We start from the raw sequence: 23,595 nt of genomic DNA, 5'->3' as shown, positions 1-23,595 counted from the left end.
GGGGAGTCTGGAGAGAAAGCTGTCAGCTGTACTGAGAGTGCATGTGTATGAGGGGGGGAGAGAGCTGTCAGCTGTACTGAGAGTGCATGTGTATGGGGGAGTCTGGAGAGAGAGAGCTGTCAGCTGTACTGAGAGTGCATGTGTATGGGGGAGTCTGGAGAGAGAGCTGTCAGCTGTACTGAGAGTGCATGTGTATGGGGGAGTCTGGAGAGAGAGAGCTGTCAGCTGTACTGAAGTGCATGTGTATGGGGGGGGGAGAGAGAGCTGTCAGCTGTACTGAGAGTGCATGTGTATGGGGGAGTCTCGAGAGAGAGCTGTCAGCTGTACTGAGAGTGCATGGTGTATGGGGGGAGTCTGGAGAGAGAGCTGTCAGCTGTACTGAGAGTGCATGTGTATAGTGGAGTCTGGAGAGAGAGCTGTCAGCTGTACTGAGAGTGCATGTGTATGGGGGAGTCTGGAGAGAGAGCTGTCAGCTGTACTGAGAGTGCATGTGTATGGAGGAGTCTGGAGAGAGCTGTCAGCTGTACTGAGAGTGCATGTGTATGGGGGAGTCTGGAGAGAGAGAGCTGTCAGCTGTACTGAGAGTGCATGTGTATGGGGGGGGAGAGATCTGTCAGCTGTACTGAGAGTGCATGTGTATGGGGGAGTCTAGAGAGAGAGCTGTCAGCTGTACTGAGAGTGCATGTGTATGGGGGAGTCTGGGGAGAGAGCTGTCAGCTGTACAGAGTGCATGTGTATGGAGGAGTCTGGAGAGAGAGCTGTCAGCTGTACTGAGAGTGCATGTGTATGGGGGAGTCTGGAGAGAGAGCTGTCAGCTGTACTGAGTGTGCATGTGTATGGGGGAGTCTGGAGAGAGAGCTGTCAGCTGTACTGAGAGTGCATGTGTATGGAGGAGTCTGGAGAGAGAGCTGTCAGCTGTACTGAGAGTGCATGTGTATGGAGGAGTCTGGAGACAGAGAGCTGTCAGCTGTACTGAGAGTGCATGTGTATGGAGGAGTCTGGAGAGAGAGCTGTCAGCTGTACTGAGAGTGCATGTGTATGGTGGAGTCTGGAGAGAGAGCTGTCAGCTGTACTGAGAGTGCATGTGTATGGAGGAGTCTGGAGAGAGAGCTGTCAGCTGTACTGAGAGTGCATGTGTATGGGGGAGTCTGGAGAGAGAGCTGTCAGCTGTACTGAGAGTGCATGTGTATGGGGGAGTCTGGAGAGAGAGAGCTGTCAGCTGTACTGAGAGTGCATGTGTATGGAGGAGTCTGGAGAGAGAGCTGTCAGCTGTACTGAGAGTGCATGTGTATGGGGGAGTCTGGAGAGAGAGCTGTCAGCTGTACTGAGAGTGCATGTGTATGGTGGAGTCTGGAGAGAGAGCTGTCAGCTGTACTGAGAGTGCATGTGTATGGAGGAGTCTGGAGAGAGCTGTCAGCTGTACTGAGAGTGCATGTGTATGGAGGAGTCTGGAGAGAGAGCTGTCAGCTGTACTGAGAGTGCAATGTGTATGGGGAGTCTGGAGAGAGAGCTGTACTGAGAGTGCATGTGTATGGAGGAGTCTGGAGAGAGAGCTGTCAGCTGTACTGAGAGTGCATGTGTATGGGGGAGTCTAGAGAGAGAGCTGTCAGCTGTACTGAGAGTGCATGTGTATGGGGGAGTCTGGAGAGAGAGAGAGCTGTCAGCTGTACTGAGAGTGCATGTGTATGGGGGAGTCTGGGGAGAGAGCTGTCAGCTGTACTGAGAGTGCATGTGTATGGAGGAGTCTGGAGAGAGAGCTGTCAGCTGTACTGAGAGTGCATGTGTATGGAGGAGTCTGGAGAGAGAGCTGTCAGCTGTACTGAGAGTGCATGTGTATGGAGGAGTCTGGAGAGAGAGCTGTCAGCTGTACTGAGAGTGCATGTGTATGGAGGAGTCTGGAGAGAGAGCTGTCAGCTGTACTGAGAGTGCATGTGTATGGGGGAGTCTGGAGAGAGAGCTGTCAGCTGTACTGAGTGCATGTGTATGGGGGAGTCTGGAGAGAGAGCTGTCAGCTGTACTGAGAGTGCATGTGTATGGAGGAGTCTGGAGAGAGAGCTGTCAGCTGTACTGAGAGTGCATGTGTATGGAGGAGTCTGGAGAGAGAGCTGTCAGCTGTACTGAGAGTGCATGTGTATGAGGGAGTCTGGAGAGAGAGAGCTGTCAGCTGTACTGAGTGTGCATGTGTATGGGGGAGTCTGGAGAGAGAGAGAGAGCTGTCAGCTGTACTGAGTGTGCATGTGTATGGAGGAGTCTGGAGAGAGAGCTGTCAGCTGTACTGAGAGTGCATGTGTACTGGAGGAGACTGGAGAGAGAGAGTTGTGTAGTTCCGGGGATCTCTGTGTTGTGTAGTTTCGGGGATCTCTGTGTCGTGTAGTTACGGGGGATCTCTGTGTCGTGTAGTTTCGGGATCTCTGAGTTGTGTAGGTTTCGAGGATCTCTGTGTTGTGTAGTTTCGAGGTCTCTGTGTTGTGTAGTTTCGGGGATCTCTGTGTTGTGTAGTTTCGGGAGCTCTGTGTTGTATAGTTTCGGGGATCTCGTGTTGTGTAGTTTCGGGATCTCTGAGTTGTGTCGTTTCGGGGATCTCTGAGTTGTGTCGTTTCGGGGATCTCTGAGTTGTGTCGTTTCGGGGATCTCTGAGTTGTGTAGTTTCGGGGATCTCTGTGTTGTGTAGTTTCGGGGAGCTGTGGGTTGTGTAGTTTCGGGGAGCTGTGGGTTGTGTAGTTTCGGGGAGCTCTGTGTTGTGTAGTTTCGGGGATCTCTGAGTTGTGTCGTTTCGGGGATCTCTGAGTTGTGTCGTTTCGGGGATCTCTGAGTTGTGTCGTTTCGGGGATCTCTGAGTTGTGTCGTTTCGGGGATCTCTGTGTTGTGTAGTTTCGGGGAGCTCTGTGTTGTGTAGTTTCGGGGAGCTGTGGGTTGTGTAGTTTCGGGGAGCTGTGGGTGTGTAGTTTCGGGGGGCTCTGTGTTGTGTAGTTTCGGGGAGCTCTGTGTTGTGTAGTTTCGGGGAGCTCTGTGTTGTGTAGTTTCGGGGAGCTCTGTGTTGTGTAGTTTCGGGGATCTCTGTGTTGTGTAGTTTCGGGGAGCTCTGTGTTGTGTAGTTTCGGGGAGCTCTGTGTTGTGTAGTTTCGGGGAGCTCTGTGTTGTGTAGTTTCGGGGAGCTGTGGATTGTGTAGTTTCGGGGAGCTCTGTGTTGTGTAGTTTCGGGGATCTCTGTGTTGTGTAGTTTCGGGGAGCTCTGTGTTGTGTAGTTTCGGGGAGCTGTGGATTGTGTAGTTTCGGGGAGCTCTGTGTTGTGTAGTTTCGGGGATCTCTGTGTTGTGTAGTTTCGGGGAGCTCTGTGTTGTGTAGTTTCGGGGAGCTCTGTGTTGTGTAGTTTCGGGGAGCTCTGTGTTGTTTCGGGGCGCTCTGTATTGTTTCGGGGTTGTGTGTGTGGGGGGGGGGTTAGTGTTTCGCTCGCGGCGGCCCGGGCAGTGACGGGTTAATTGCCGAGCTTTACTTTGTCTGAGACTTTGTAGTAGAGCGGCTGTGGGCGGCGGCGCTGATTGGCTGGAGCTGCGCCCCTGTGGGCGGGGCCGGTACCTTTGCAGTTTGCTGAGAGACTCCTCCGCCCAGAGAGAAGCGGCGGCCGAGAGATGAGGGGCCCGGGGCTCCTGCTGTGTCTGTGCGCCCTGCTGGAGCGGCTGAGCCCGGCCCGGAGCCTGCACCACGCCGTGCACTGGAACTCTAGCAACCCCAGGTCAGAGAGCGCGAGCCCGAGAGGCCCAATGGGCCCCCCCCCTGTACTGGTTGTGCACCCCCCCCCCCCCCCCCCCGAGTGGTTTACTGTGCCCCCCCCCCCCCCATACTGACGGACACACACACACACACATACTGTATCTGCCGTCTCCCCCCTACACACACTGTATCTGCCGTCTCCCCCTACACACACACACTGTATCTGCCGTCTCCCCCCTACACACACACTGTATCTGCCGTCTCCCCCTACACACCACTGTATCTGCCGGTCTCCCCCTACACACACACTGTATCTGCCGTCTCCCCCTACACACACACTGTATCTGCCGTCTCCCCCCTACACACATACTGTATCTGCCGTCTCCCCCCTACACACACTGTATCTGCCGTCTCCCCCTACACACACACACTGTATCTGCCGTCTCCCCCCTACACACACACTGTATCTGCCGTCTCCCCCTACACACACACTGTATCTGCCGTCTCCCCCTACACACACACTGTATCTGCCGTCTCCCCCCTACACACACACTGTATCTGCCGTCTCCCCCCTACACACACACTGTATCTGCCGTCTCCCCCCTACACACACACACTGTATCTGCCGTCTCCCCCTACACACACACTGTATCTGCCGTCTCCCCCTACACACACACTGTATCTGCCGTCTCCCCCCTACACACACACTGTATCTGCCGTCTCCCCCCCTACACACACACTGTATCTGCCGTCTCCCCCCTACACACACACTGTATCTGCCGTCTCCCCCCTACACACACACTGTATCTGCCGTCTCCCCCTTACACACACACTGTATCTGCCGTCTCCCCCCTACACACACACACACTGTATCTGCCGTCTCCCCCCTACACACACACTGTATCTGCCGTCTCCCCCCTACACACACACACTGTATCTGCCGTCTCCCCCCTACACACACACTGTATCTGCCGTCTCCCCCCTACACACACACTGTATCTGCCGTCTCCCCCCTACACATACACACTGTATCTGCCGTCTCCCCCCCTACACACACACACTGTATCTGCCGTCTCCCCCCTACACACACACACTGTATCTGCCGTCTCCCCCCTACACACACACACTGTATCTGCCGTCTCCCCCCTACACACACACACTGTATCTGCCGTCTCCCCCCTACACACACACTGTATCTGCCTCTCCCCCTACACACACACTGTATCTGCCGTCTCCCCCCTACACACACTGTATCTGCCGTCTCCCCCCTACACACACACTGTATCTGCCGTCTCCCCCTACACACACACTGTATCTGCCGTCTCCCCCTACACACACACTGTATCTGCCGTCTCCCCCTACACACACACACACACACACTGTATCTGCCGTCTCCCCCCTACACACACACACTGTATCTGCCGTCTCCCCCCTACACACACACTGTATCTGCCGTCTCCCCCCTACACACACACTGTATCTGCCTCTCCCCCTACACACACACTGTATCTGCCGTCTCCCCCCTACACACACTGTATCTGCCGTCTCCCCCCTACGCACACACACTGTATCTGCCGTCTCCCCCCTACACACACACACACTGTATCTGCCGTCTCCCCCCTACACACACACACTGTATCTGCCGTCTCCCCCCTACACACACACTGTATCTGCCGTCTCCCCCCTACACACACACTGTATCTGCCGTCTCCCCCCTACACACACACTGTATCTGCCGTCTCCCCCCTACACACACACTGTATCTGCCGTCTCCCCCCTACACACACACTGTATCTGCCGTCTCCCCCTACACACACACACACATACTGTATCTGCCGTCTCCCCCCTACACACACACACTGTATCTGCCGTCTCCCCCCCCTATACACACACACTGTATCTGCCGTCTCCCCCCTACACACACACACTGTATCTGCCGTCTCCCCCCCTATACACACACACTGTATCTGCCGTCTCCCCCCCTACACACACACACTGTATCTGCCGTCTCCCCCCTACACACACACACACTGTATCTGCCGTCTCCCCCTACACACACACACACTGTATCTGCCGTCTCCCCCCCTACACACACACACACTGTATCTGCCGTCTCCCCCCTACACACACACACACTGTATCTGCCGTCTCCCCCCTACACACACACACACTGTATCTGCCGTCTCCCCCCTACACACACACACACTGTATCTGCCGTCTCCCCCTACACACACACACACTGTATCTGCCGTCTCCCCCCACACACACTGTATCTGCCGTCTCCCCCTACACACACACACTGTATCTGCCGTCTCCCCCTACACACACACTGTATCTGCCGTCTCCCCCCTACACACACACACTGTATCTGCCGTCTCCCCCTACACACACACACACACACACACACTGTATCTGCCGTCTCCTTCTACACACACACACACACACACTGTATCTGCCGTCTCCCCCCTACACACACACTGTATCTGCCGTCTCCCCCCTACACACACACTGTATCTGCCGTCTCCCCCTACACACACACACTGTATCTGCCGTCTCCCCCCTATACTGACGGACACACACACTGTATCTGCCGTCTCCCCCCTACACACACACTGTATCTGCCGTCTCCCCCTACACACACACTGTATCTGCCGTCTCCCCCCTACACACACACTGTATCTGCCGTCTCCCCCTACACACACACTGTATCTGCCGTCTCCCCTCTACACACACACTGTATCTGCCGTCTCCCCCCTACACATACACACTGTATCTGCCGTCTCCCCCCCTACACACACACACTGTATCTGCCGTCTCCCCCCTACACACACACACTGTATCTGCCGTCTCCCCCCTACACACACACACTGTATCTGCCGTCTCCCCCCTACACACACACACTGTATCTGCCGTCTCCCCCCTACACACACACACACACTGTATCTGCCGTCTCCCCCCTACACACACACTGTATCTGCCGTCTCCCCCCTACACACACACTGTATCTGCCGTCTCCCCCCTACACACACACTGTATCTGCCGTCTCCCCCCTACACACACATACTGTATCTGCCGTCTCCCCCCTACACACACACACTGTATCTGCCGTCTCCCCCCTACACACACACACTGTATCTGCCGTCTCCCCCCTACACACACACACACACACTGTATCTGCCGTCTCCCCCCCTACACACACACACTGTATCTGCCGTCTCCCCCCTAAACACACACACACACACTGTATCTGCCGTCTTCCCCCCCCTTACACACACACACACACACACACTATCTACCCCTCACTGTATCTGCTTTCTTCCGCTCCCCCACCCCTTAACACTGTATCTGGTGACTCTGTCTCCCTCCCCCACCCCTTTGTTAGAGGGCTTAGGCTTTAATGAGAACCAGAGGGGGCTTAGCCCTGGAAGCTGAATATCATTTCCCAGCCCCCCTATTGTCTGTAGCAGTGGGCTCCCCTATATCAGGTTCGGAGCCCCCAGGAGCCGATGCCCCTCCCCTCCTCCAGGAAGGGCTTGTTTTTCTGGGCAGCGGCCCCTGTGCTTATGTTGGAGCGGGCTGTGTTTTGCCGTCTCGCAGGCTGCGGCGTGGATGGATGGCGCTGTTTATCTTGGCTCTGCACCCTGCCGCCAGCTCTGCTTGTTTCCTAACTTTATCTTTGTGCTGTATGAGCGGCAGGCCATGCTGGGAGTTGTAGTCCTGTGGCTGGTCTTGTCTCATGGTGGCAGCGCTGGGTGACAGCCAATTTGGCTGCAGTGACAGCTCAGGGGGCTGTTTGTGGGGCTCATAGTTACCAGATGTGCATGTTGTTTCCAGCTGGGCCCCTCGGTGTGAGGACAGCTTTGCATGGGGCCCCTGATTCTGTGTACTCTGCAGGGTATGGGTTTTATGTTTTTTCTTTTTTTCCCTGCGATCCATCCAGACATCAATGTTTTGGCCCTTGTTCCGAGCAGTGCTGGGACGTGAGGTGTGTCTTTCTGAAGTTGGTGTCAGTTGTGTGGTCAGTGGTGGTTGTGATTGGTCCCTTCCATGCAGTGCCATATCCTACTTGCCACTCGTAGAAACATTTGTATTGAGATGTCATGGTGCTTTGTGATAGTGGTGGTGCCAACTGGGCCCCCCCGCTGCGGATCTCTCATATGGTCTAGCCCCCGAAGCTCCCACAGATGGTCTAGGGACATCAGGTCTCCATAGAGCACTCTAAAGGCACCTGTACACGAGGTCCAGAAAAGCTTCCATAGAGCGCTCTAAAGGAGACTGTACGTAGGGTCAAGGAAAGGCTCCATAGAGCGCTCTGAAGGAGACTGTACGTAGGGTCAAGGAAAGTCTCCATAGAGCGCTCTAAAGGAGACTGTACGTAGGGTCAAGGAAAGGCTCCATAGAGCGCTCTGAAGGAGACTGTACATAGTGTCAAGGAAAGGCTCCATAGAGCGCTCTGAAGGAGACTGTACATAGTGTCAAGGAAAGGCTCCATAGAGCGCTCTAAAGGAGACTGTACGTAGGGTCAAGGAAAGGCTCCATAGAACGCTCTAAAGGAGACTGTACATAGTGTCAAGGAAAGGCTCCATAGAACGCTCTAAAGGAGACTGTACGTAGGGTCAAGGAAAGGCTCCATAGAACGCTCTAAAGGAGACTGTATGTAGGGTCAAGGAAAGGCTCCATAGAACGCTCTAAAGGAGACTGTACGTAGGGTCAAGGAAAGGCTCCATAGAACGCTCTAAAGGAGACTGTATGTAGGGTCAAGGAAAGGCTCCATAGAACGCTCTAAAGGAGACTGTACGTAGGGTCAAGGAAAGGCTCCATAGAGCGCTCTAAAGGAGACTGTACATAGGGTCAAGGAAAGGCTCCATAGAGCGCTCTAAAGGAGACTGTATGTAGGGTCAAGGAAAGGCTCCATAGAGCGCTCTGAAGGAGACTGTACGTAGGGTCAAGGAAAGTCTCCATAGAGCGCTCTAAAGGAGACTGTACATAGTGTCAAGGAAAGGCTCCATAGAGCAACCGTTGCCCAAGTGATCATTCATTCCCAATCATTGCCCCATGTAAACATGCTGACAATTATTGACTTGTATGTCCTGAGAACAGTTGCGATCACTGCGCTAATGAGCCTCCGATGGTTTCTTTCAATCAGTGGAAGGGTTTACATGGGAAGACGTTACAGTGATTGAACATGTGACCCGTGAACTCGCTGTGTCAGCGCTTGTTATGGGCAGATTATGGGTCGCCCTCCTGGCTTTCCAGGACTGTGCCATCAGTCATTAGAAGGTGATGTGCGAAGAAAGTCTCGTCTTCAGGGCCAGGAAGCCCTAAGTCATGCCAGAAGCTTCCACACATTCACATTGTGTTTGTGGCCTCCGTCTGGTGGTTGAATGTATAGTTTTCTGGGTCTGTGGTCACATGAAGAGATGTGTGAGGATTATATAGAGCTGTGGTCACATGAAGAAGAGACGTGTGAGGATTATATAGAGCTGTGGTCACATGAAGAAGAGACGTGTGAGGATTATATAGAGCTGTGGTCACATGAAGAAGAGACGTGTGAGGATTATATACAGCTGTGGTCACATGAAGAAGAAGAGACGTGTGAGGATTATATAGAGCTGTGGTCACATGAAGAAGAGACGTGTAAGGATTATCTAGAGCTGTGGTCACATGAAGAAGAAGAGACGTGTGAGGATTATATAGAGCTGTGGTCACATGAAGAAGAAGAGACATGTGAGGATTATATAGAGCTGTGGTCACATGAAGAAGAGACGTGTGAGGATTATATTGAGCTGTGGTCACATGAAGAAGAGACGTGTGAGTATTATATAGAGCTGTGGTCACATGAAGAAGAGACGTGTGAGGATTATATTGAGCTGTGATCACATGAAGAAGAGACGTGTGAGGATTATATAGAGCTGTGGTCACATGAAGAAGAGACGTGTGAGGATTATATAGAGCTGTGGTCACATGAAGAAGAGACGTGTGAGGATTATATACAGCTGTGGTCACATGAAGAAGAAGAGACGTGTGAGGATTATATAGAGCTGTGGTCACATGAAGAAGAGACGTGTAAGGATTATCTAGAGCTGTGGTCACATGAAGAAGAAGAGACGTGTGAGGATTATATAGAGCTGTGGTCACATGAAGAAGAAGAGACGTGTGAGGATTATATAGATCTGTGGTTACATGAAGAAGAGACGTGTGAGGATTATATTGAGCTGTGGTCACATGAAGAAGAGACGTGTGAGTATTATATAGAGCTGTGGTCACATGAAGAAGAGACGTGTGAGGATTATATTGAGCTGTGGTCACATGAAGAAGAAGAGACTTCGAGGATTATATAGAGCTGTGGTCACATGAAGAAGAAGAGACGTGTGAGGATTATATAGAGCTGTGGTCACATGAAGAAGAGACGTGTGAGGATTATATAGAGCTGTGGTCACATGAAGAGACGTGTGAGGATTATATAGAGCTGTGGTCACATGAAGAAGAGACGTGTGAGGATTATATAGAGCTGTGGTCACATGAAGAAGAAGAAGACGTGTGAGGATTATATAGAGCTGTGGTCACATGAAGAAGAAGAGACGTGTGAGGATTATATAGAGCTGTGGTCACATGAAGAAGAGACGTGTGAGGATTATATTGAGCTGTGGTCACATGAAGAAGAAGAGACGTGTGAGGATTATATAGAGCTGTGGTCACATGAAGAAGAAGAGACGTGTGAGGATTATATAGAGCTGTGGTCACATGAAAAAGAGACATGTGAGGATTATATAGAGCTGTGGTCACATGAAGAAGAGACGTGTGAGGATTATATAGAGCTGTGGTCACATGAAGAAGAAGAAGAGAGATGTGAGGATTATATAGCGCTGTGGTCACATGAAGAGATATGTGAGGATTATATAGATCTGTGGTCACATGAAGAAGAAGAGACATGTGAGGATTATATAGAGCTGTGGTCACATGAAGAAGAAGAGACGTGTGAGGATTATATAGAGCTGTGGTCACATGAAGAGACATATGAGGATTATATAGAGCTGTGGTCATATGAAGAGACGTGTGAGGATTATATAGAGCTGTGGTCACATGAAGAAGAGACGTGTGAGGATTATATAGAGCTGTGGTCACATGAAGAAGAAGAGACGTGTGAGGATTATATAGAGCTGTGGTCACATGAAGAAGAAGAGACGTGTGAGGATTATATAGAGCTGTGGTCACATGAAGAGACATATGAGGATTATATAGAGCTGTGGTCATATGAAGAGACGTGTGAGGATTATATAGAGCTGTGGTCACATGAAGAAGAAGAGAGATGTGAGGATTATATAGAGCTGTGGTCACATGAAGAAGAGACGTGTGAGGATTATATAGAGCTGTGGTCACATGAAGAAGAAGAGACATGTGAGGATTATATAGAGCTGTGGTCATATGAAGAGACGTGTGAGGATTATATAGAGCTGTGGTCACATGAAGAAGAAGAAGAAGAGACGTGTGAGGATTATATAGAACTGTGGTCACATGAAGAAGAGACGTGTGAGGATTATATAGAGCTGTGGTCACATGAAGAGACATATGAGGATTATATAGAGCTGTGGTCATATGAAGAGACGTGTGAGGATTATATAGAGCTGTGGTCACATGAAGAAGAAGAAGAAGAAGAGACGTGTGAGGATTATATAGAACTGTGGTCACATGAAGAAGAGACGTGTGAGGATTATATAGAGCTGTGGTCACATGAAGAGACATATGAGGATTATATAGAGCTGTGGTCATATGAAGAGACGTGTGAGGATTATATAGAGCTGTGGTCACATGAAGAAGAGACGTGTGAGGATTATATAGAGCTGTGGTCACATGAAGAAGAAGAAGAGAGATGTGAGGATTATATAGAGCTGTGGTCACATGAAGAAGAGACGTGTGAGGATTATATAGAGCTGTGGTCACATGAAGAAGAAGAGACGTGTGAGGATTATATAGAGCTGTGGTCATATGAAGAGACGTGTGAGGATTATATAGAGCTGTGGTCACATGAAGAAGAAGAAGAAGAGACGTGTGAGGATTATATAGAGCTGTGGTCACATGAAGAAGAAGAGACGTGTGAGGATTATATAGAGCTGTGGTCACATGAAGAAGAAGAGACGTGTGAGGATTATATAGAGCTGTGGTCACATGAAGAAGAGACGTGTGAGGATTATATAGAGCTGTGGTCACATGAAGAAGAGACGTGTGAGGATTATATAGAGCTGTGGTCACATGAGGAAGAGACGTGTGAGGATTATATAGAGCTGTGGTCACATGAAGAAGAGACGTGTGAGGATTATATAGAGCTGTGGTCACATGAAGAAGAGACGTGTGAGGATTATATAGAGCTGTGGGCACATGAAGAGACGTGTGAGGATTATATAGAGCTGTGGTCACATAAAGAAGAGACGTGTGAGGATTATATAGAGCTGTGGTCACATGAAGAAGAGACGTGTGAGGATTATATAGAGCTGTGGTCACATGAAGAAGAAGAGACGTGTGAGGATTATATAGAGCTGTAGTCATATGAAGAGACATGTGAGGATTATATAGAGCTGTGGTCACATGAAGAAGAGACGTGTGAGGATTGTATAGAGCTGTGGTCACATGAGGAAGAGACGTGTGAGGATTATATAGAGCTGTGGTCACATGAAGAAGAAGAGACGTGTGAGGATTATATAGAGCTGTGGTCACATGAAGAGACGTGTGAGGATTATATAGAGCTGTGGTCACATGAAGAGACGTGTGAGGATTATATAGAGCTGTGGTCACATGAAGAAGAGATATGTGAGGATTATATAGAGCTGTGGTCACATGAAGAAGAGATATGTGAGGATTATATAGAGCTGTGGTCACATGAAGAAGAGACGTGTGAGGATTATATAGAGCTGTGGTCACATGAAGAAGAGACGTGTGAGGATTATATAGAGCTGTGGTCACATGAGGAAGAGACGTGTGAGGATTATATAGAGCTGTGGTCACATGAAGAAGAGACGTGTGAGGATTATATAGAGCTGTGGTCACATGAGGAAGAGACGTGTGAGGATTATATAGAGCTGTGGTCACATGAAGAAGAAGAGACGTGTGAGGATTATATAGAGCTGTGGTCACATGAAGAGACGTGTGAGGATTATATAGAGCTGTGGTCACATGAAGAGACGTGTGAGGATTATATAGAGCTGTGGTCACATGAAGAAGAGATATGTGAGGATTATATAGAGCTGTGGTCACATGAAGAAGAGACATGTGAGGATTATATAGAGCTGTGGTCACATGAAGAAGAGACGTGTGAGGATTATATAGAGCTGTGGTCACATGAGGAAGAGACGTGTGAGGATTATATAGAGATCACGTGTAGATGAGACGTGTATTTGACACTCTGACCTTTTTAATAACATATTTCACATTTTCTTCAGATGTCTCAGTCTGAACCTTCCCCTTGTGTTTTATAAGAATGTAGATTGCTCTTGCTGGTGCGGGCCCCCTCCCCCTCGTCTGTTCCCCTCCCCCGTGCCTGGTTTAGCCAGATCTGATTGTAATGAAGCTCTCCTCCATGGGGAGCACATTTTTCTTTCTCTTTTCCTTGTCTTGTAGATTTGCAGTTTCTGCTTCAGGCCGTAGAGGCGACCTCAGACAATCCATGTCAGGAGGTTGTGAAGTTGGGCATTTGCAGGGTCTTCTGTAGTTAGTGGTGTGACACCTCCATGTTCTTGTGCTCCAACGCCCTGCGCTCTTATGTCTGGAACTTCAAAGAAACAATTCTCGAACTTTACATGAATGGTTTGTGCCGGCTAAACATGACACCTGGAGCCACCATCCCTCCCTCGTGTCAGCTCTGCAAGGCAGGTCCCAGTAACGTCCATCGCCTCACCACTTCTCTACCCTCCGCCAATGACGACAGTGGGGACAACAGCTCCATTGTCTGCTCATTCCTTGCAGGGTCATGCTGTCTGCTCATCAATCCACACCTGCAAGGCGCGTGTAATGTGGCGTTGTGCCATGGGTGGGGCTGGTGTTGGCATTTATGAAGTCAGAGTTCTTGTGTATGGTCATAAAAGACCGAGGAAGTTTTTCCTTAAGGTGACCATAAACATTAGAAGGTTGATGGTTGATCTACCAACCGACAAAGCCATTCACACTGACCATAACTGACCTTGGGCAACATGTCGTCATCATCAGTCATCTAAATGTTTTTTTCACTTGACAAACTGTTAGGGTTGAAATTGTCCATTTTCCTCTGCTTTGGTCTTATGAATAGAACCCCTAAGGTGGAGGAGCCCAAACTCCGTCGGTCACATGGGATGGTCTTGATGGCCATAGAAGGACATCTGCCTCAGCCTTGTAGTGAGGTCTGACCCTTTCCTTCTCAATAACAGGACAGAAGGTTCATAGGAACATCTGATTTTTGGATGGTTAGGATTTGGGGACACATCTGCGTTCTTTTTAATCGTGTCATCACTGGTTGTGAGGTTTCCAGGTCATCTTCTGGATGTTTTGAGGCATTCGGCATACAGACTTCTGCCGCCATTGTGTAGGTTTGTAGACCTGCTCCTCAGGAAACTTATGATCCAATAGTTGTATTCAGGGCGTGCTGGGATTTGTAGTCAGGGGTGTGTTACTTGCCTGTCGTGTTCCTTCTGAACTCTTACACATTCCTCTTTCGCATACAAGTTCCTTGTACAAATATTTACTCCCTGGCTGTACGCCCCTGCGAACATAACGTGTGAGAGCAGGGCCAGGCGGTGGGTGCTTGTGTCAGCTGGGTGCTTTTTAGTAATGACTTGTGAGCTAAATTTTTATAATAAATGCAATGCTGAGGGATTCAGAAACCATTTCTTCTAGAAGAGTTTTTTGGGTTTCTTAAATTTACAGATTTCAGAACAAATCTGGTGGAGGTCAACGTGACAAAGCTGTCTCATGTTCTTCAGAAGCTGCCCTGTGCCTTCGAACTCAATGTGGTTGCCACCCAGGAGGAAGGCAGGACAGATGTCAGTTTCTGGCCTCTCCATCCATAGTCGGGTCATGTGACACAGCCCCGTCACCCTGCTATCCAACCTGGAGGTGGGTTTTGTCCTGTTGATGCGCACCAGTTATGGTGGAAGAATACCATAGTAGCTAGTTAGGTGTGTCCTCAGTTCCAGCATTGTCCCCATCCCACACTCTGTTGCACCCTTCATTCTTCACTATGGGGTCCATTCACCTTCGCTACTAGCAATTACAGCCAAAATACTCATATGGACTCGTAAGACCAAAGGACGGATTTCCACTGGTCTGATGTTCGCTGCCTTGGCCTAAATGAGTATCTTCCTTATTTGGTACCCTCAGTCATGGTTTTCTACTATGGAGGCTGGATGCCCACGGCCTCCTCGGAAGAGGGATTGGTGTGACATGATCAGAGGGATAATAACTTCTGATATCTGAGGTGGGTAATTGGGGTAAACTTGTCCTGAAGTCTTCTGGTCTGTTTTGAGCCAAGCATCCATCCGTCCCTGCCAATCTCATTGGTCCTGTCGGGAAGCCCTATGTCTCACTCCTCCCCCTTGTAAAACCCTCCATGTGTCTCCCCTATTTAACTCACCTCCTACAGAGGCCCTCTGCTCCCTTTGGGAATCCCCAGTCTCTTTCCTCTCCCTTAGGAATTCTTCTGCCTTTAAACTTCTGTAGTATTCCAGTCTGCCCTCTGCCCCCTTTGCACTGTCATTGACTACTTTTTTTTTGTCCCTCGCAGGTTCCTGAAGGAGGACTACACGGTGCAGGTGGCCATTAACGATTACTTGGACATCTATTGTCCGCACTATGAGCTCCAGGTTCCTGTAGAGCAAACTGAGAACTTTATGCTGTATATAGTGGACCGTGAGGGTTATGAGGGCTGCTACACGACCCCTGCGTCCCACAAACGGTGGCCATGTAACCGGCCGCACGCTCCCGCCGGGCCCATCTATTTCTCCGAGAAGATCCACAGATTTTCCCCATATTCTCTGGGGTTCGAGTTCCATGCGGGACAAGACTATTACTACATCTGTAAGTAGCTGTACCCCCCCCTCGATAAACCTGATGTGATGTAAGTACCATTTGTATATCGAGGCCAGACATCTCCTCCTGGTGGTATATAGATTATATACATGTTATATCTGGTGTCCTCTGTATATAGAGGCTGGACTGTGCCCCCTGGTGGTATATAGATTATATACATGTTATATCTTAGTCATCTGTATATAGAGGCCAGATATCTCCTCCTGGTGGTATATAGATTATATGTATGTGTTATATCTGGTGTCATCTGTATATAGAGGCTGGACTGTGCCCCCTGGTGGTATATAGATTATATGTATGTGTTATATTTGGTGTCATCTGTATATAGAGGCTGGACTGCGCCCCCTGGTGGTATATAGATTATATACATGTTATATCTGGTGTCATCTGTATATCTAGGCTGGACTGCGCCCCCTGGTGGTATATAGATTATATACATGTTATATCTGGTGTCATCTGTATATAGAGGCCAGACATCTCCTGGTGGTATATAGATTATATACATGTTATATCTGGTGTCATCTGTATATAGAATCCAGACAGCGCCCCCTGGTGGTATATAGATTATATACATGTTATATCGAGTGTCATCTGTATATCTAGGCTGGACTGTGCCCCATGGTGGTATATAGATTATATACATGTTATATCTGGTGTCATCTGTATATAGAGGCTGGACTGTGCCCCCTGGTGGTATATAGATTATATACATGTTATATCTGGTGTCATCTGTATATAGAATCCAGACAGCGCCCCCTGGTGGTATATAGATTATATACATGTTATATCGAGTGTCATCTGTATATCTAGGCTGGACTGTGCGCCCCCTGGTGGTATATAGTTTATATGTATGTTAGATCTGGTGTCATCTGTATATCTAGGCTGGACTGTGCCCCATGGTGGTATATAGATTATATACATGTTATATCTGGTGTCATCTGTATATCTAGGCTGGACTGCGCCCCCTGGTGGTATATAGATTATATACATGTTATATCTGGTGTCATCTGTATATAGAGGCCAGACATCTCCTGGTGGTATATAGATTATATACATGTTATATCTGGTGTCATCTGTATATAGAATCCAGACAGCGCCCCCTGGTGGTATATAGATTATATACATGTTATATCGAGTGTCATCTGTATATCTAGGCTGGACTGTGCGCCCCCTGGTGGTATATAGTTTATATGTATGTTAGATCTGGTGTCATCTGTATATCTAGGCTGGACTGTGCCCCATGGTGGTATATAGATTATATACATGTTATATCTGGTGTCATCTGTATATAGAGGCTGGACTGTGCCCCCTGGTGGTATATAGATTATATGTATGTGTTATATTTGGTGTCATCTGTATATAGAGGCTGGACTGTGCCCCCTGGTGGTATATAGATTATATACATGTTATATTTGGTGTCATCTGTATATAGAGGCTGGACTGCGCCCCCTGGTGGTATATAGATTATATACATGTTATATCTGGTGTCATCTGTATATAGAGGCTGGACTGCGCCCCCTGGTGGTATATAGATTATATACATGTTATATCTGGTGTCATCTGTATATCTAGGCTGGACTGCGCCCCCTGGTGGTATATAGATTATATACATGTTATATCTGGTGTCATCTGTATATAGAGGCTGGACTGCGCCCCCTGGTGGTATATAGATTATATACATGTTATATCTGGTGTCATCTGTATATCTAGGCTGGACTGCGCCCCCTGGTGGTATATAGATTATATACATGTTATATCTGGTGTCATCTGTATATAGAGGCTGGACTGTGCCCCCTGGTGGTATATAGATTATATACATGTTATATCTGGTGTCATCTGTATATAGAGGCTGGACTGCGCCCCCTGGTGGTATATAGATTATATACATGTTATATCTGGTGTCATCTGTATATCTAGGCTGGACTGCGCCCCTTGGTGGTATATAGATTATATACATGTTATATCTGGTGTCATCTGTATATAGAGGCTGGACTGCGCCCCCTGGTGGTATATAGATTATATACATGTTATATCTGGTGTCATCTGTATATCTAGGCTGGACTGAGCCCCCTGGTGGTATATAGATTATATGTATGTGTTATATTTGGTGTCATCTGTATATCTAGGCTGGACTGCGCCCCCTGGTGGTATATAGATTATATACATGTTATATCTGGTGTCATCTGTATATCTAGGCTGGACTGCGCCCCCTGGTGGTATAGAGGCCTGATGTGGTCTGTAGAGGCCTGATGGTGCCCCCAGTGGTATATAGGTCATATAACGCCATCTCCTCTCTTGCAGCGGTCCCGGACGAGGGCAGTGTAGGTAAATGTCAGAGGCTCCGCGTGACGGTCTGCTGTCGGCCCACAAGTAAGTGCCTCCTGGGGTCAATGGCATTACATGGGGGTCATTACTAGTTTTGGGGGGGTGACCTCTGTTTTTGTCTTTCTCCTGCAGGCCGGCCCGTCACGGAGGTCCCCAAGTCACAGCCTCGGGGCGGGGAACCTGGCAGGAGGTCACCCTCTCAGGGCGGTAAGTAGCCGTTCTTGGTGCACAGCATATATGGATACTGTGGCCCCCGACCTCAATGTTCTATGTTTCTTGCAGATTCCCGGAGGCAGAGTGGAAACTCCTCAGCCGGGCCCCTCACCTCCTCCGTCCTCCTCCTAACTCTATGTCTCATCTTCCTCTGGTGCTGACGCTGGGGTCTCGGGCCCTTCCTCCTGGACCGTGGGGCCCCGCACTCTTCCTGTAGACGGAGTTCCCAGCAGCACTGATGGCTCCTGAACACGTTATTACGGAACGAGTAGTGAAAGACCCCCGAACCTTGCGCCTCCGATCTCCCGCCAGGTAGGTGCCATGACTCACCTGTTCACATATCTCTGCTTACCGTCACTGAATGGAAGCATTCACCTTGGCCTGCTGACAGTTGTGGGTTTGTTACAGTGTAGGTGATCATCCTAGACGAGAGGATGGATTGGAAAGGTAACTGTTCCCCCACCCACTGACAGCAAGCAGAGATATGGTAGTTGATGAGGGTTTGAAGTGCACCCTGAAATGGCTGATAGCCTCGCGTGGACTGACCGTCTGCTGACCTTTGTTTCAGGCCACGTAACTCCTCCACGATTTCCTTTCTGGACCTGGATCAGAGTTTGTCGAGGGGACAGGAGGTGTTCGGTGGTCCGGGCCCCCAGGACTGAAGACGAGATGCTGAGATGAGGACCCCCAGATATATGGCAGCTGCCCCTCCCCCACACTGGGGGCTTTTCTGTCTTCTGTGAAGATTTCAGGATTTTATGATTTACGTCAGAAATTGTGTGGAAAATAAAAGATTAGCCACTGATCCGTTTTTTGGTGCAATGTGCTGCAGGATTATTACAATGCATAATGGAATGATGTGCTTCAGGAAAATGATGTTCTGTGGTGCAATGTGCTGCAGGATTATTACAATGCACCTTGGAGTGCTGTGCTGTTTCCGTATCCCTGCAGGTTGGAGCTTTGCCTGTGACTGAAGCTGCGGTGTGAGCGCCTGTACAGCAGAGGGCGCTGCAGTCGCAGATACTACAGACGTGGCATGGTACTCGTCCGCTTCTCCCCCAATCCCCCGAGGAAGGTGGGCCCCCAGTCCAGCAGCACAGCATCTCCAAAAACCGCAGTGTAGACGATCCGGTCTATAATTATAGAGGCATCGGCAGGGTCAGATCTAGGTCCAGAGGCCGCCACCCCCCAGAATCAGTCCTCTTGTAGCGTCTGTGTACGGTGGGCTCCCTGAATGAATTGTACTTGTGAGTCCGACACTGTGTACATGTATGTGCATATCTTCATGCAGCGGTGCCGGAGGCCACGGGGCAGTCTGGTTGCATCGCATTCATCAGCGCCAATACCGCCTGAGACAACACGAGCCCTGCTGCTAATTCATGTCCCGTCTGTATGAACGAGCTCCAGACTGCTGCATGAACACGTACCAGACTCGTCCAGTAGAGGGCAGCACAGACCGGTCTTCTCCTCCGCACAGATACCAGACTCGTCCAGTAGAGGACAGCACACACCCGTCTTCTCCGCACAGATACCAGACTCGTCCAGTAGAGGGCAGCACAGACCCGTCTTCTCCTCCGCACAGATACCAGACCCGTCCAGTAGAGGGCAGCACACACCAGTCTTCTCCTCCGTACAGATACCAGACCCGTCTTCTCCTCCGCACAGATACCAGACTCGTCCAGTAGAGGGCAGCACACACCCGTCTTCTCCTCCGCACAGATACCAGACCCGTCCAGTAGAGGACAGCACACACCCGTCTTCTCCGCACAGATACCAGACTCGTCCAGTAGAGGGCAGCACAGACCCGTCTTCTCCTCCGCACAGATACCAGACCCGTCCAGTAGAGGGCAGCACAGACCCGTCTTCTCCTCCGCACAGATACCAGACCCGTCCAGTAGCGGGCAGCACAGACCCGTCTTCTCCTCCGCACAGATACCAGACTCGTCCAGTAGAGGGCAGCACACACCCGTCTTCTCCTCCGTACAGTAGAGGGCAGCACAGACCCGTCTTCTCCTCCGCACAGATACCAGACCCGTCCAGTAGAGGACAGCACACACCCGTCTTCTCCTCCGCACAGATACCAGACCTGTCCAGTAGAGGGCAGCGCACAGACCCGTCTTCTCCGCACAGATACCAGACTCGTCCAGTAGAGGGCAGCACAGACCCGTCTTCTCCTCCGCACAGATACCAGACCCGTCCAGTAGAGGGCAGCACACACCAGTCTTCTCCTCCGTACAGATACCAGACCCGTCTTCTCCTCCGCACAGATACCAGACTCGTCCAGTAGAGGGCAGCACACACCCGTCTTCTCCTCCGCACAGATACCAGACCCGTCCAGTAGAGGACAGCACACACCCGTCTTCTCCGCACAGATACCAGACTCGTCCAGTAGAGGGCAGCACAGACCCGTCTTCTCCTCCGCACAGATACCAGACCCGTCCAGTAGAGGGCAGCACACACCCGTCTTCTCCTCCGCACAGATACCAGACCCGTCCAGTAGCGGGCAGCACAGACCCGTCTTCTCCTCCGCACAGATACCAGACCCGTCCAGTAGAGGGCAGCACACACCCGTCTTCTCCTCCGTACAGTAGAGGGCAGCACAGACCCGTCTTCTCCTCCGCACAGATACCAGACCCGTCCAGTAGAGGACAGCACACACCCGTCTTCTCCTCCGCACAGATACCAGACCTGTCCAGTAGAGGGCAGCGCACAGACCCGTCTTCTCCGCACAGATACCAGACTCGTCCAGTAGAGGGCAGCACAGACCCGTCTTCTCCTCCGCACAGATACCAGACCCGTCCAGTAGAGGGCAGCACACACCAGTCTTCTCCTCCGTACAGATACCAGACCCGTCTTCTCCTCCGCACAGATACCAGACTCGTCCAGTAGAGGGCAGCACACACCCGTCTTCTCCTCCGCACAGATACCAGACCCGTCCAGTAGAGGACAGCACACACCCGTCTTCTCCGCACAGATACCAGACTCGTCCAGTAGAGGGCAGCACAGACCCGTCTTCTCCTCCGCACAGATACCAGACCCGTCCAGTAGAGGGCAGCACACACCCGTCTTCTCCTCCGCACAGATACCAGACCCGTCCAGTAGCGGGCAGCACAGACCCGTCTTCTCCTCCGCACAGATACCAGACTCGTCCAGTAGAGGGCAGCACACACCCGTCTTCTCCTCCGTACAGTAGAGGGCAGCACAGACCCGTCTTCTCCTCCGCACAGATACCAGACCCGTCCAGTAGAGGACAGCACACACCCGTCTTCTCCTCCGCACAGATACCAGACCCGTCCAGTAGAGGGCAGCACAGACCCGTCTTCTCCCCTGTACAGATACCAGACTCGTCCAGTAGAGGGCAGCACAGACCCGTCTTCTCCTCCGCACAGATACCAGACTCGTCCAGTAGAGGGCAGCACACACCCGTCTTCTCCTCCGTACAGTAGAGGGCAGCACAGACCCGTCTTCTCCTCCGCACAGATACCAGACCCGTCCAGTAGAGGACAGCACACACCCGTCTTCTCCTCCGCACAGATACCAGACCCGTCCAGTAGAGGGCAGCACAGACCCGTCTTCTCCCCTGTACAGATACCAGACTCGTCCAGTAGAGGGCAGCACAGACCCGTCTTCTCCTCCGCACAGATACCAGACCTGTCCAGTAGAGGGCAGCACACACCCGTCTTCTCCTCCGTACAGATACCAGACCCGTCCAGTAGAGGGCAGCACAGACCCGTCTTCTCCTCCGCACAGATACCAGACCCGTCCAGTAGAGGGCAGCACACACCCGTCCTCTCCTCCGCACAGATACCAGACCCGTCCAGTAGAGGGCAGCACAGACCCGTCTTCTCCTCCGTACAGATACCAGACTCGTCCAGTAGAGGGCAGCACACACCCGTCTTCTCCTCCGTACAGATACCAGACCCGTCCAGTAGAGGGCAGCACACACCAGTCTTCTCCTCCGCACAGATACCAGACCCGTCCAGTAGAGGGCAGCACAGACCCGTCTTCTCCTCCGCACAGATACCAGACTCGTCCAGTAGAGGGCAGCACAGACCCGTCTTCTCCTCCGTACAGATACCAGACTCGTCCAGTAGAGGGCAGCACACACCAGTCTTCTCCTCCGCACAGATACCAGACTCGTCCAGTAGCGGGCAGCACACACCAGTCTTCTCCTCCGCACAGATACCAGACCTGTCCAGTAGAGGGCAGCGCACACACCCGTCTTCTCCTCCGCACAGATACCAGACTCGTCCAGTAGAGGGCAGCACAGACCCGTCTTCTCCTCCGCACAGACACCAGACCTGTCCAGTAGAGGGCAGCACACACCCGTCTTCTCCTCCGTACAGATACCAGACCCGTCCAGTAGAGGGCAGCACAGACCCGTCTTCTCCTCCGCACAGATACCAGACCCGTCCAGTAGAGGGCAGCACACACCAGTCTTCTCCTCCGCACAGATACCAGACCCGTCCAGTAGAGGGCAGCACAGACCCGTCTTCTCCTCCGCACAGATACCAGACTCGTCCAGTAGAGGGCAGCACAGACCCGTCTTCTCCGTACAGATACCAGACTCGTCCAGTAGAGGGCAGCACAGACCCGTCTTCTCCTCCGTACAGATACCAGACTCGTCCAGTAGAAGGCAGCACAGACCCGTCTTCTCCTCCGTACAGATACCAGACTCGTCCAGTAGAAGGCAGCACAGACCCGTCTTCTCCTCCGCACAGATACCAGACCTGTCCAGTAGAGGGCAGCACACACCCGTCTTCTCCTCCGTACAGATACCAGACCCGTCCAGTAGAGGGCAGCACAGACCCGTCTTCTCCTCCGCACAGATACCAGACCCGTCCAGTAGAGGGCAGCACACACCCGTCCTCTCCTCCGCACAGATACCAGACTCGTCCAGTAGAGGGCAGCACAGACCCGTCTTCTCCTCCGCACAGATACCAGACCCGTCCAGTAGAGGGCAGCACAGACCCGTCTTCTCCTCCGTACAGATACCAGACTCGTCCAGTAGCGGGCAGCACAGACCCGTCTTCTCCTCCGCACAGATACCAGACTCGTCCAGTAGAGGGCAGCACACACCAGTCTTCTCCTCCGCACAGATACCAGACCTGTCCAGTAGAGGGCAGCACAGACCCGTCTTCTTCTCCGCACAGATACCAGACCCGTCCAGTAGAGGGCAGCACAGACCCGTCTTCTCCTCCGCACAGATACCAGACCCGTCCAGTAGAGGGCAGCACAGACCCGTCTTCTCCTCCGCACAGATACCAGACCCGTCCAGTAGAGGGCAGCACACAC

At 51.2% G+C, this 23,595-nt stretch overlaps 1 protein-coding gene across 1 annotated transcript; it reads left to right on the top strand.

Moving 5' to 3' along the window:
* Positions 1-3,602: 3,602 nt before the first annotated feature.
* On the top strand, positions 3,603-19,105 carry LOC120982256 (ephrin-A4-like). Its single transcript, XM_040412269.1, has 6 exons — positions 3,603-3,733; positions 15,458-15,750; positions 18,064-18,132; positions 18,220-18,294; positions 18,370-18,612; positions 18,869-19,105. The coding sequence occupies exons 1-5, from the start codon at positions 3,630-3,632 to the stop codon at positions 18,459-18,461; spliced, it is 633 nt and encodes a 210-aa protein (XP_040268203.1). The 5' UTR covers positions 3,603-3,629; the 3' UTR covers positions 18,462-18,612; positions 18,869-19,105.
* The last annotated feature ends 4,490 nt before the right edge of the window (positions 19,106-23,595 follow it).

This window comes from Bufo bufo, chromosome 11 (assembly GCF_905171765.1).
Source record: "Bufo bufo chromosome 11, aBufBuf1.1, whole genome shotgun sequence".
Classification (NCBI taxonomy): domain Eukaryota; kingdom Metazoa; phylum Chordata; class Amphibia; order Anura; family Bufonidae; genus Bufo; species Bufo bufo.
The sequence above is the reverse complement of the archived record's forward strand: the minus strand, read 5'-3'. Positions and strand labels throughout refer to the sequence as shown.